Below are 15,018 nucleotides of genomic sequence, written 5' to 3'. Positions count from 1 at the left end.
TTTTGTGGACCCAGAGGTTGAACTCAGGCCCTTGTGCTTGCCAGGCAAGTGCTTATTCTACTGAGCCATCTCCCTGGTCCCCACCTTCTTCCTTTCGAGGTGTATTTTGCGGTGAGACCATGTCAAATTTAGTATTTATTAACTGCCTTACTGAGGGGTGGTTGAGCTGCTGAGCTGTTTTCCCTTCATTATAAGTAGCACTGCAAAAGCACTCTCACTCTCACTCATCCAGAGCTCCTTTGTTGTGGGACTGGGGGAGAGGGTCCTGGAATCCAAAGGGGTCTCTTTGTAGAGCTCAGAGAGGGTGCCCGTTTTCATTTCTGTAGATACTTCTAGATGATTGTCGAAAGTTGAACATCACTCGCTTCTTTTTCCTTGGGAATTGAAGGGCATTTTGTTAAACTGGTAAAGGAATTCAGAAGGCTACACAATAATAAGCAAAACTCAATAATTATCTACTCGTAAGGTGCTGTTAAGAAAGGTTGCTAACTTGTATCTGGCAATCTGAACAGCTACTTCGAAGATATCAATATGCAATATAGCAACCATTGTTGATTTCCTCTCATCTTGGTTCAAGATCATCTGTTGTTTTTGAACTTATTATTCTCTTTACAACAAAAGGAAATACAAAGAAGGAAAGGTTGCTTGTTTGCGTTGAGATTTGTGGAAAATATACAGTGCGACTGTCAAGTACACCTGAGTCTGTTTCCTTTGTTCCTAAATTTTCTACTCAGGGCTCAGGTGGTGTCACAGGGCCAGAGGACAGATGTGTGAAGGAGATGTCACTTGGATTAATTTTGTTCAAGCATGCCCAACATCATAGTTCCCGTCCTCTGTCCAAAATATGAAAGAGCAAAATCCTAGTTCTCCTTTCTAAAATTCTGCAAATAATCTAAGTGATTTCTTTCAAAGCCAAAGCACCTTCTCATTAGAAATGAACTGACCCCCCTCACCTTAGCTGGGAGGCCAGAGCACTCACTAGCTGTAGAGAACCAATTATTAAACCAGAGGACATGTTCTCCACAGGATCTGCTAATTGTACTCATGAAAGGCTTGTCTTCCCAGAACCAGGACTGGCGTGTTCCTTCTTTCTTTACTTCCACCTCCACCCTCAAGGCAGTAACATATGAGCTCCAACTCCTAGCCCTGTGTCTCTGTGAAATGGCCCGTGACCTGCCCACTGTGGCTGTGCATCGCTGTGCATTCTTCTGCCTCCATCGCTTTCCTCTATACCCAATGAGGTAAAAACGTAACTCTTCCCAGAGATATCTTTTACGTCTGCCCGATCTTTTCAGAAAGATGACTTGAAAATGGATTTCCCGCTGACACGTTTCTTGGGCCATCCCCTTCCCTCTTTCAGCCAGTGAGCTTCTCTAAGGGGCAACAGAATTGCCCAGGCTTACCTTCCATGGCTCGGTCTCCCTGTGTTGCACACGTCGCCGACCCTTATTAATTCACAGATCAGCAAACCAAGAGCATGTTAAGCTGGGATCCCAGTTTCCATTACTTTTTCTGAATCCTGCTTTTGGAGAAATCACCGAAGTGTTCGCCAACCAGTTATTTACACGGCCCATCTCCTTGTCTGCATCTGACTGGGGCTGCTTTCCAGAGAAGGGTCATTCGATTGTGTCTCTTCTCTTTCTAAAAGTGTCAGTCCCCTCCCCACCCCAACCATCCCTACCGTTCCCATTCAGATGGCGAGCCACATAAAGAATGTTTGTCAGACCTCGGTGAACAGCTGTAGCATTCAAACATGACCCTGATGGCCCGGCCTTTTTGATTATTTAATCTGCTTGAAGTCCAGGGCACCAAAATAAAACAGCCTTCTTAATCCGGTCGTGGCTTCTGAATTCTGTTGACTTATTAACCATGCTGTGTCAACCTCACTGGGTTGGGGGATGTGCGACCCGGATCCTCGATGTGGGGGGCTAGCAACAGAGCCAGCAGAGTGTGTAATACGAGGACAAATTGGCCTGCTGGAGGCTGATACGGTTTCCACAGTGCGCTTCTTTGGTCATCGAAGGCTTATTCAGCCAACATCCGTGGGGATTAGCTATGTTGACAGGGTCTTGATGCCCTGAAATTCATAGCCATGGTTTCTTTTAGTGGACATTACAATCTCGTCTCGCTGGTGCCACAAATACTTCTCAGCTGCTTGCTTGTTCCCTGCCCCCTCCCTCTAGTTGAATTGACCTTTTGGTTAGCACGAGTTGGGAAATCCTTCTCCATCTTTCATCACTTCCCCCCCACCCCCCCAATGCTGATGGTCTGGCCCTTTCCTCATTTTTCACATATAAAATAATAAAGCTCCCCCCACCCCCGAGCATTGGGCATCAGTGAACTGTGACTATTCTCTAATTGCAGCTGCTGGGAGTGTTTCCATGAGGGATGGGAACCAGTGCTTTGAATGTGCAGATCCCCTGCCACTTCATGAGTGGGGGTTTCAGGGCTTGAAGCTGCCCTTCTCCAGCACCCCCACATTCCCTGAGGGACTGCATGCGAGGGAAAAACCATGCTCTCAATGAGACAGCCTGGAGGGAAGCCCTGTACCAGGCAGTGTGAGTATGGGCTTAGGAATAAGCTGCCCCTGGACTTGATTTGTCCACTGGTGACATCATCTGTAACTATCATGGAGTAACAGTAGTCCTTATTTCACAAGAACATGCTCAGGATTAAATAAAACAATGCTTGTAATGGCCTAGCACTGGGGACTGAATCCAGGGCGTTGTGCTTTGAGACAAGTATTCTGTGACCAATACTACTGCGCTCCATTCTTAGCCTCTGAGTCTCTTCATGAATGTCCACTTTTACCACAAGAGAACATTGCTGTGCTTCAGAGCTGCTAGCCCTGAGAGGGTGCGGTGACTCCAGGTGTGGGCGTGTAGGGGCCTCTTGCAGAGAGGACTGGGTCTTGACTTTTCTCAACAGCATGTTCTTTGGGGAACCTTTTTCTGCCAGGGCAAAACTGAGCCCCTCGCCACCACACACAACCAAGTATTCATCCTGCCCCTTCCTGATTGCTGGCCCAGCCAACCTGCCATCCGTTGTTCCCTTCTTTCCAACACTTTTTGAGTATTACAGATACAAGAGGAAACATCCAGATCCAGGTGAGATCCGACAGAGTAGGTCAGGTCATGAAAAGCCACTTAGACTTTAATAAAGATGGTTCCTTTATCCGTTCCTCTGTCTTTCCCTTACTTCATATGCAGCTGTTTTTAGAGCACATGATTTCATAACATTTCTTTATCGTACATGACCTTCAAAGGCCCACCTGTAACATAGTCACTGGCATCCCTTGCTTAATTAGTGAGTTCCTGTCTTAGGACAAGGTTGTCAAGTGAATTCACTGCTAAATGAGGAATTGTATCTAGTAGGTACATTACAATAGTCAGAACAAAGAAATGGTCAAAGGAAACCACAACTTGGTGACTTTGCTTCTATCTGCATAACTTTTACATGCATTATTTTATTTGCATTCATCTTACATGCAGTTCTTTTACTGTACTGTATAGTACAATCAGAAAAAAATAAAATAAACAGTGCTGTACTATAGAGGAAGCCACTTCAAAACCACACTGCCACTCACACTTCCATATCACAAGTCTGAATTCAGGTCATAAACCCAGGTAGCAGGTCATAAATCTAAATAGTTGTTAATCACGCAGGTCGCTCTAGGATGGCTCTCTCTATCATCCATCCTCTATAATGAGCACCTGTGAATTTAATGTTCCCTTTATGCACTCAAATGTTACCTGTCTACCTGTATGCCTATCTTTCGAAGGGGTCAGAGAACACTTTGTTTTTTGTGTGAAGGGTCAAACAACTCAGCTCTTGTAGTGGGAGGAACGTTGCATGAATGTGTGTGCTTGTGTCCGACATAATTGATTTATGGAGGGCTGCACTGTCCATGCGCTGTGGCCTGCAAAGCCTGCCCTCTCCCAGTCCTGAGCCTCTCCTTCAGTGCTCTAGCACACACCTCTCACCCACCTGCACCCAGCTCCCATGCCCCAGCTGGACCTCTCCACTGCCTGCTTCCTCACTTGTCAATCAGAGAGCTGGGTGGGACGATCTTTAGAACCCACCTCCAACTAAAACCTTATCATTCTGGCTCAGAAACATGAGTAGGTCTGAAAGGCACCATATGCACCAACTTGGGGACCTGAATAGACAGAGAATTTAAGGGGCTGTCTCTCTGGATTCTAGAGTAGCTGTGTAGCTGTGTCTTATGGGACCCAATGAGGATACAAGTCTCTTGGACTCAGAGGCCTAAATAATATAAATCTACGCACAACGAGATTGGGGTGGGAGGCTTCGACATCTGCAGTAGATGTCCTAGCAGGGATCACAAACACTGCCCTCTACATTTGGGTTGTATGGCTAAATGAGGAGGTGCATTTCTTGTGTTGTAGTTATTGTAACACCAATTGATCTTGGACAAACTACAGGCTCTCCTAGTCCAGCTTTTGGTCTGTAGTATACATAGCTCCTCGGGGACAGTGAAGGTGACATGCTATTTGTTAAATGTGTAGCACAGGTCTGGTAGATCCATAGTGGTACCACTTCTTCCCAGTATGTTTTCCTGAACCTCAAAGATGTGAGCTGCTGCAGACACCTTGGGAACACACAGAGAACAGCCCAGGTAGAGGGGCTCCTGGGTGTAGTGGCTGGTTGCCCCAAGGGGTTCTGTGGTTCTATTTGTGCCTGCTGATTCTAAGGCAGTTAAAGGATGAGCAGCGCACACATGGGCTGGAAGGCTTCAGGATACATGGAAAGACTTTGGTTGGAGACAGAGACCAATTGATCTATCCCATTTGACCTCAGCCCGGAGAACAAAGATACCGTATGCGACCTGCATGCTAATGCCAGGGCACCTTCGCTCCCTGCCTTGGCAAGCCAGATCTGAGACGTGGCATGAAAACTGTGAGTGCAAAGAGTAATACGAGAGAAATGTTGAGTGTAGGCTTAGGCCAGACCCACTCCCTGGAGGGAGGCCTGCATGTGACAGGCTCCTGGCACCAAGACTCAGTGGGACCCCAGTTTCACACGTGGGAACTGATTTTAGATTCACCTGCAAAATATTGTCACCGGGAAGTTTCAAGAATTTCCTACCTTCTAAGGCATCCTCTTTTGCCCATTTTAAGTCAGAATATTTTCTAATATAAATCAATCTAATTAAAATTTCACTTTAAGAAAAATCAGCCACCATTATTAACCCTGATGTCTTGAAATCCAGCTCTTTCTTCCACACATTATTGTACATCTAGTGATATATATATATATATATATATATATATATATATATAGTCGAGTACTAAATATACCCATGGGGAGGAGACTCATAATAAATTGTTAAAGTGAAATCAAGCAATTGCAGCTCAAAAGTATGTCATATAATTGCATTTGCATGGCAAAAAAAAAATCATTGCAATTGGAGAAATTCACCCTTCCGACATGCGTTGGTTTGTCTGCAGATGAAATAAATAGGGAAGGAAGTCACCAAGCTGGTAATACAGATTATTTGGCAAGGGTGGGAGGGAGAAAGGAAAAGTAACTTTTTCTTTTTATATGTCTGCACATATTTAACTTGCTATCACAAGCATGCATCATATCTGTAATTACAAATCTACCAAGGAGAGCTGACTTTTTAAGCAGCAAGTAGGGCCACTTTCATTCACTGGAATACTGAGGTGGCATGTCCTCTACTGACAGGCTGAGCGGTGGGTGCACGTGTAGTGCGTAGAGGTGGCCTCAGTCCGCTCTGAGGAGTAGCCCAAAGGTAACATCTGCCTGCTTTGTGGATCAGACCTTATCATCAATGTGAGCATTTTTCCCAGTTCTAACATCTGCAAAAAAAAAAAAATATTGGCAAAGTACTCTTCTGTCTCCACCAGCTTGCAGCCCATCCAGAGCGCATGCTGCAGGGAGCCGATGCCAGAGCTGGGGGTGGGGCAGCAGGGACCCGCAACAGCTGCGGCTGAGGAGAGTATTGGGCAGAAATTTCATTTGGCTAAAGAGACGCTTTGGCATTTGGAGGCATGTGGACTGTAGTGAAAATATTTCTCTGGGTATTGTACATGACCGAATGAGATTTATGTATAAAGTTTATATTGATCTGTTGTTTGAAACTTCCATTTTGTTTGCTGCCTGCCTGCCATCTATCCTTCCTTCCTTCCTTCCTTCCTTCCTTCCTTCCTTCCTTCTTTCCTTCCTTCCTTCCTTCCTTCCTTCCTCCTTCCATCTTTCCTTTACACCTCTTTCTCTAGACTTACTATGTAACACATAAGAAAAGAACTAACAATGTATAGTTTTGAAGAGATCCTACCAATCAGCTAGTACATCCAATGGAGTAGATCGTGCTATGAGTGTATATTAAAGCCATGCTAGCTGTTGTAACAATAAAACCTCAAATCCTCGTGACTTAACACAACACATAGTGTATTTATTGCTCTTATCATAGTCTAGCTTTCATGGACAAAACAGTGGGCTCCATACAGTCCTTCAGAGACCAAGGCTGCTTCTCTCTGGTGACTGAACTCTCCTCTTGTCTCTGAGTTCTCTTCAGCACTTAGCTGGTGAGTGAAGAACATGAAGATGAGGCATGAGCCAGGCCTGGAAAAGATGCTTATACTTGTGTTTATATTCCATTGGCTAGAGTGAAATCATGTGACCATATCTAGCAGCAAAGGAGCCTGGGAGATTACAGGCTAGCCTTGTGCCTGGAAAGAAGAGACATGGCTACTGGAGATCATTAGCAGGTTCCACTCTCACATTTTATTTGCATTGTCTCACTTAAAGGTGACAACTCTCTAGACTAAAATTCAGAGGACCTTTTATTTCTGCCCCTAGTTTCTCTTCAAACCAACATAGTAAATTCATTATGTAAATGTTGAATGACTAAAATAAGCATGTTATTATTACTTTCTTTATAGATGACACAACTCAAGCATACAGATATCAAGTCACAAGGATTGAGCGTACCTGTACTGGTGTAATAGAAAAGTGACCTATAGTTTTCTATGTTAAGCCTTAGGGCTTCTTTAAAAATACCATTCACTCTTTTGACAGAAAGCTGCAAATTGAATAATCTACAGACTCAGAAGTTGAGCACAGTTTCAATCTGAGCTAATGAACAGAGAGTCGAGGCTGCCGTGTGGTTTTTGTAGTGGGAAGATAGAAAGGGTATGCTCACCCTCTTACTTCTACCAGGTCTATGGAGAACATCAAAATTCAGATTCAAGGAACTCTGAGAACCATTCAGCTTAAGCTCCTTATAGTAGATCTCAAATTGTCTCAAAAGCAAGTGAATTAGAGGAACTAAAATAAACTAGTTGCAATCTTCACAGTTGGATTTTCAATGCCCACTAATTCATAGTGCCCAGGACTGAGCTAGGTACTTGGAACTATGAACCCCAGCACATTGGCTCTTGGCCTTCAAAGAGTTTGCCAGTTTTACAGTGCTAGTTAGAAAACTTTATTTCTTACGTCAGAGTTGAGCTTGATCTTCTCAATACCTGAAACTTGCCACACATGAGAAATTTCCATGACTTCTCTCATACTTTCCATCTCCCAAGAGAAGCAATTCTCGAAGTACCAACATTGTGCAGTGGAAGGGGCTAAACTGATACATATATGGGGGGAGGGCAGGACTGGATCTATCCTCCCTGTACTTTCAGGTTAGAGAAAACAGACTTTCCAACTCAGTATCATCCCAGCCTTTTGCAGTTTCGCAGCACTTTCCTTGTATATAAGATATATATGAACAGGGCCAACAAGATAGCTCAGCAGACCAAAATGCCTGCTTAAGCAAGCTTAGGCAAATGCAGGGACTGTGATTCGATCCCCAGCGCCACATGCCATGCCTGCTCCGCCCCCAGGGTGGGCTGAGCTGGCCACTAAGTCCAGGCGTAGTGGCACATGCTTGTAACCCCAGTGCTGGGGAGGCTGAAAACAGGAGGATTGCTATGAGTCTGAGCTGTGTAGTGAGACCCTGTAACAACCAAATACATTAATATATATGGATAAAGATGGATTTCTGATAAGTACGATTAAAGGTTATTAGTGAGCTCCTGTAGCTAGGGCAGTAAACGTGGACAGATGCTGGCAGACATAAACCTGATGAAAGAAATGAAAGGATCAAGAAACACGACAGTTTGAGGCTAATGTTGTTTTACTTAGATCTTTGGATTGGTTACTTTTTTCTCTGCCCCAGGGACAGAAAGTGGAATTTTATTTTTGTATTTGACTGTTTATGCGTCTTACCCATAAAGTGACCATTTATGTAGTTTTTTCTTGTTGAATTATTATCGGCTTTTATACTTTCATTATAACATGAGAGAATAGAATGTTTCTGTAATAGAATACAGTATTGTTGCATATTTTTAAGTTATAGTCTATTGTATGTCAGTTGAGGTGCAATAATGAAGCTGTCTTTCTCTTATTCTTTTAAAGATTTATTCTATATTAGATCTTGGATGCACAGAACTTGCCGGTGTTTTGGAAAACACAGTTTTGTCAAGAAGGACATTCATTGTAACCCATTAACTATACATCCTGACTTTATGGGTATTCTTTTTATTCCAGCTTCATCTATCTTACTGTTTAATTTTAGAACCATGTCCCTGTTTTTAGAGAGTCCAGAATTTGGAATGAAGCTCTCTAGGCCCACATGCTGCTGCCAACATGTACTGGCTGTGTGATCCTGAGCTACTTATCTTTTCAAATCTTCAATCTTGTCATCAGGTTGGAACTTGTACAATTGTGGGAAGGGTTAAGTTAATGCTTTCAGTGTTAGCATCACAGCCAAGCATGTCTTTGAGTGTAACAGCGCACATTAGCTAGGCACTGATTCTGCATCTACTTGCACTAATCGGCTTGGAACAACAACAAAAAAGCAAGTTCGGTGCAAAGGAGCATTTTGCCTGTGGACTGAGGTCACTGTCTTTTCAGAATATTCACATGTGTGTGTCTCTTTTTGCCAGGATCAGTGGCGAGCTCAGTGAATTTGTGCTCTCCCCATCTCTGCAGGTCATCAAAATAGTTCCACGAACAAAAAGAAATTTATTGTTGACATCTTGGGACTGAAACCTTCAGATAGGACATTTGTTAGCAAAATCAAGGTCCAGCCTTCACTTTGCTGCAGCTTCCATTGGGTTTATCACAGGCAGCTTCCCATTCGATGCTTTAGTAATATGTTTATCCTTTTATTTAATTCAAGAATCCCACATTCGTATCACTCCTCTGTGCTATGCAGTGATCCGTTAAGATTCTTGGCAATCTCTCCTAGTCATTGGATGTTGGTGAGAGGTCCGTTTCCACATCCCTGCATAATTAGAAGAAGAAAGGAATCATCTCTCCAGGGGCCCTTGGCTTTTGTCCGGAAGCAGGACTGTCAGCCTTTGGAGTTTGATAGGAGTGGAGCCGCTTGTGTTCAGCAAGCAGGCTTCTTCATGTACTGTCAGCATTTCATATATGATTCTAATGAGAGCAAAGGAGAGATAAACGAGCTTCCACGCTCGTGTTTCTGGGTCATATCCACGGCCCCTAACTGCTCCTACTGTGAAGGCGTTGGGAACACAGCGGCTGTGCTGGGCTGTAGGATGAGGATCTCCGAAGGTTAGATCTTCTGAGCTGTTCCTGGCAATGAGCAGTCTAGGTAGTTACTTTTCAAGGGATTGCATGTCTCTGCTTCTTAATGCTCTGTGCATCTCCTCAAGGCAGAAATAATCTTATGTAAAAACCAAGCGTGCCAGAGGAATTTGTATTGTTGGCCCTTTTGGGTATGTTATTTCCTCGTTAAAGAAGCATCTGGAGTATTCCCCAGCATGCTAGACTCTGTGTTTTGGGATATATGGAAGCTATATCTAGATATACATATCAAGATCTAGTATGATACAGCCAAATGAACCTACAGTCCAGACGGCCACTGGCCACTGGAGATAGATACCCACTTTTCATCTGTCCAAAAACAGGAAATATGGTGGAAGGAGGAAGTGTGTGGGTTCTAAGAACTGGATTTGCCTTGAGAGGGTGGGACAAGTATCTCTATAAATGTTCAAACCTAGATGGAATCTGAAGGAGCATTAGATTGAATTGCAGAAGAAAAAAGGGACAAGGGCCCCTCCAGGGAAAAGACAGGGTATGTGTTAGGTTGAAAGACTAGAAAGAAGGTAGAGTGCAGGGTGGCTGCCGGACAGCCTGTGTGGTCCTAGCGTGGAGAGCGAGGGAAATGTCCACACAGCAGACGATGGGGAAAGGAAAGGAACCTGGCTTCCGGTTGTCCCCCAGTGTGCCCTACACCCTTCTACCTTATCATAAATCTTCACAGCTTTGCCTCTTGCACGTACTTTTGCACAAACGCTGCTGCCTGGTGTTTGGGTCAGGGTTAGAGCCCTGCAGGGCACTTCGGGAGGAGGCATCACTTTGCTGGTATATTTTGCAGCTTCAGTACCAGGGAGATGCCCCTTGCTATCTTCTAGGCCCTTCTACGAAAAAGTAGTGAGGATAGTGATTTTGCAAGCCTTACCAAATCTCAGTGCATGTTCATGGAATCCTGGGCAGTTACCTACAATGTATAGTTGTGGGCAGCAGAATAGAGGCCAAGAAGAGCCATTCCTGCTGGGCCCCGAGGATGCAACGGTGGACACAGCTTCTCCTCCGCTGAGTCCCTGCTTGTGCTAATGTGGATGCGACATCCTGTGGAGCAGGGCTGGCAAACAAGAGCTCCTGTTGCCCAGCCACCTACCTGCTTGGTGGGTCCATCACGGCCCTCACTCCACAGCCAGCGATGGCCTCGGAATCCTTTCCAGGGCAGGAGCTTGAGGCAGACATTAGGCAGCAGCAGGAACCAAGCTAACACAATTCTAAAAGCCATCCCTAAATTCAGTCCTTTCCTGTTGCAGATCTGAGTAGCCTAAGCTCCCCAAGGTCTGTAAGAGGAAGGCAAGTGGCCCACTGCTGAGGGGAGCATTTGAATCAAACCCTAGGAATCAACTACCGGAGCTTAATTTCATCAGCACTGAGATTTCTACGATCTTAATATAAATTTAGTGTCCTCTCATCTCCTCATGAACATGATTTTTCTATGGTGAAAATAAATAAATCAAATCTTTATTTTTAAAAATGGCCTTCACAGGGCCAGGGAGATGGCTTAGTAGAATAGAATAAGTGCTTGCCTGGCCAGCGCAAGGGTCTGAGTTCAATCCCCGGTTCCGCTAAAAAGAAAATAAAAATACAAATAAAAAATATCAAAATAGCCTTGAAGCGGGAGACCAAATTTGAGAACATATTGAAGCAGAAGTTAAACTGCGGGCTGTGTGTTGGAACAGGAAATCCAGAGCTTGCATTAGAAATACAATTCCAGAAAAGTCTGTCTATGGCCCAGGCATTCTGTGCTTTTTGGTTGAGGCAGCTGGATGATCCCTTTGATTGGTGAGGGTTTGCTGTGGGCTAAGGGTCACCCCTGAGGTTCACAGAAGCTTACCAGCATGTGGCTGCTGGCCAAAGTGGAGAACCCAGAATAGAGGAAGAAGGTCTGAAGGAATAACAAATATAAGGCAGAGAACTAGGGACCCTGAGCTCTGCTTGGGGTGAGGAGGCCCTTTTATTAGCAGTTTATTCTATACTTAATTCCGTGACTGACACAATTGAGTCCCTAAATTCTCAGGGTTAAATTACAACATCTAAGACTCATAGTTCACTTCGAGGGTTGTCACTACTCCTCCTTGCCAGGGAACAAATGTTATCTTCTGCATCTTGCTGAAGAAGCCTGAGACCTAGCGATGGCCACTGCCTTGTCTAAGATCTCTGTTTTGTAGGCTGGTAGAGCTGGGAATTGAACTGAAATTCAAATTCTGCCTGATTTCAAAGACTTTAAACTACTATACTCTTTTATCTCATTTTTCCCAGTCTCTTTCTGTGCATTTGGGAAAAAGCAAAAAAAAGGACCTTAAAGGGAACTGTGATACAGATGAAGCAGAGATGGTGGAAATCATCCCCCAGCACTCTGCAGGAGGATGCCCACCCCTGCCAGCTTCCTCTGACAGTGGGACCACAAGGGAGGGAGAATAAGAGAGCCACAGTCCCTCTGATTGGCCACAGGTGGAGGACAGCATTCTGGGGCCAGGAGAGAAGAAAGCAGGGCATTTCATGCAGAACGTAAGCAGCAGTCTGGGCCATCCCCCAGAATGGCGCTATCAGTCAGATCTCGGACACATTTGTCACGCCTGCCCCCCTGTTCAAAACCTACCTCTGGAGGCCCACCCTGTCTTCATCATTGCTGGGCAGGAAGGAGAAATGTCCCTTTGATCCATGGCACAGTAGCGGGAGGAGCAAGGCATTCCTTGGACCTGGCGCTTCCCTTTCCCCCGTGACCATTTGGACAACCACAGGAACAAAGCCCCATAGGCACGTTTGCTTTGGAGCATCTGCTCTCCAACAGAGCATGCCTCGGGAGACTGGAAGTGGAAGAGCACTCCCCTCACACTGAGGATTCTGAGGTCCTCATTGAGTAGGAACCACATCAGCCCTCAGCCAAGAGCAGATAAGTGTCTCAGTAAGAGGCACAGACGCTAAGGATGGAGCAGGCCCTCCAGCGGTCCCAGTGGACAGCAGGCTCCCATGGCCAGGAAGGAACCACACTCCATCCACTTAGGTTTCCACACACCACCCCGAGCCCACAGAAAGGCACTGCCTAGAAATGGATGAACTGACTTTTGAGCTATGTGCATCATTTCAAAAGTAAGACAAGTAGCTCTGAGGAGACAGTGACTGTTTTCTACTTATGTTCCTTTGGAAAGGAAAGTTTTTGAATGGAACAATTCTGAATAGAGAACTTATGTCTTTTAAAAACATGTTCAGTTTCCCTGTAGTGTAGTATACTTTGATGCATTGAAATACAGCTCACCCCACTCAAATTACTGCCCCAGTGCCTAATGCTGTAAAATTAAAACTGTTCCTTGCTGATAGTTTATTAAGCTCCACCAGCATTTCAGACCCAGGCATCTCACGGAGCTTCAGGCCATGTTTTATATACTGTCAGAGTGAACTCTGACATCAGTCTGTAAACCCCTTCCCCCATGGCTCTATATAATGCAGCATTTTCAAAAACTCTGCTTACGGCTGCTCTGAAAATGTTACTGATTAGAAATAAATGTCTCTGTTTGTGTGAGTAGGAACACTCAGGGAAATTCCAAACAAACAAACAAAAAGATTACCTTATGTAAGGTCCTCCTTCACCAGACATCACTTTTGCCCTTATTCTTGTGCCTGATGTCCTTGAGATTGTTTTTAAGTGGAGGAAGGCTTTCTTTTGGTGGAATTTTTTCTGAAACCCATACGCAAAAAAAGGGCATATGTTTATGCAGAGTGATTTTACCTCTTTAGCAGAAGCCAGAGGTACCTATGTGCTGGTCTTTTAAGAAATAAATGGATACAGCCATAAATGCCGATCCTCTTAACAAGACTAACTTTGTCATTTAATAAGAGAGATTATTTCGTAGATGTAAAACCAGTTAACACATTTAAAACTTGATAAGACAAGGCAATCCTCATACGTTTCCTGTTCCCCGGTGATTAAAGCAAATCGAATGCTGATCCAGGGGAGGTTTTCCATGGTACGAGCAACACTGCGAATGTTTCTCCTGGTAATGCAATTAGGAAATATTGGCCCCAGTTAATGTAACTTAAACAAAACATGTTGTCCTCGTCAAACTTGTTCAAGTTGTTAAACAGGCAAGGCCTTGTCCAAAAAGTTAAAAAACAGGGCATATAGTGTTTCCATGGAAACTCTGTTAAAATACAGATTTGTGGATATGATCAAAATCAGCCCCATAATCTAATATGACTGAATTAAATGAAAAAGAATCTCAGTTATGAAGTCAGCCCCCTGCGCAAGAGTATTCTTACACATGCAGAAAACATATGGTTCCTGATGGACACTACTTTCAAACTATTTATTGACGTAGGGAGAGAGCTTTGATGCCCCAGTTTTGTCTGGTTTTTTGTTTTTTGGGTTTTTTTTTTTTTTTTTTTTTTTTGCCCCAATATGCATTGTTCCTCCTTTTCACAATGCTGGGCTATGGGGGAGCAGTAAATAAAGTCTTGCTGACCTTTGGGTCTTTCATTATCTCTCCTTCCCCTCCCCCGCAGTACCCCATATTCTTTTCATTCTCTTCTGCAACAAGAGAAAATAACCCAAAATATGACTTTGCGAGATGTTACAGGATTAAATTTTATTAAGGTAGTAATTCTGGCCCACTAATGGGATCTCGGAAGACTTCTGACCACAAGGCCTCAGATGGCTGTGACCTCTAGAAGAAAGGACACTAAGCCAAGAACTGCAGTGAGCGCCCTCAAATTTGGGGAGGGCACATCGAGGGGGTGCACTGGCCCCTTCCCTCCACCCAGCCCTGCAGCGTTGTGGCCACCTAACCTGTGTGTAGTAAAAATAAAAACTGCTCACCATGGGATAAAGTTCAGCCTGGTGATTAGCAATGATGGCTGTCTCTCAGAAAACCAACTTGATTTATTCAATAACTGTACCGCCCAGGAACCATCACAGGTGCTATTCATGAAGTTAATTTCCTTTTGCAGAAAAATGTATTTGCGGTCAGGAACAAACTTCAGATATTCACCAGAGCTGAGCAATCACCAGAACCTTCCTCTCGGCCTCCCAGCGCATCCACAGCCTGACTTCACACTGGTGCTTTCCATATGATCCTGCAGTACTCCGCAGGGCACTGCATGGCCAAGACTTACCTTCCAGACAGAGTTGAATGGGCCTCAAAGATTTACAGAAGGGTCTACAGGGTGTTCAGTTCTTACTACTAGATCAGACTCATAGTGAGCCATCTGTTTATAGCCTCCCAAGAGCTGGGATTACAGATGTGCGCCATCACACCCAGTCTCAATTGCTGTCTCAGTGGGCCCTGGGGGCAGGGCCAGCAGGCAGGCCCGGGGATCGAACCCCCTGCACCTGCTTGCAGGCACTTTAATCCACTGAGCTATTTGGCTGACCCTTAT

The 15,018-nt window shown here is 44.6% G+C and overlaps 2 protein-coding genes across 3 annotated transcripts in view; one reads left to right on the top strand and one right to left on the bottom strand.

Annotated features, from left to right (window-relative positions):
- Lrtm1 (leucine rich repeats and transmembrane domains 1) overlaps positions 1-1,651 on the bottom strand; it is a 10,369-nt gene extending 8,718 nt beyond the window's left edge. The window contains exon 1 of the mRNA XM_012514815.2: positions 1,404-1,651. Within this exon, the coding sequence (XP_012370269.2) occupies positions 1,404-1,410 (7 nt within the window). The 5' untranslated portion in view covers positions 1,411-1,651. The remainder of the gene's footprint in view (positions 1-1,403) is intronic.
- The window catches only part of Cacna2d3 (calcium voltage-gated channel auxiliary subunit alpha2delta 3), a 954,216-nt gene that overhangs the window by 804,934 nt on the left and 134,264 nt on the right, over positions 1-15,018 (top strand). The window lies entirely within an intron of this gene.

The sequence above is a fragment of the Octodon degus genome, unplaced genomic scaffold (assembly GCF_000260255.1).
Source record: "Octodon degus isolate 3935 unplaced genomic scaffold, OctDeg1.0 scaffold00043, whole genome shotgun sequence".
Taxonomy (NCBI): domain Eukaryota; kingdom Metazoa; phylum Chordata; class Mammalia; order Rodentia; family Octodontidae; genus Octodon; species Octodon degus.
This window is presented reverse-complemented; position numbering and strand designations above follow the sequence as displayed.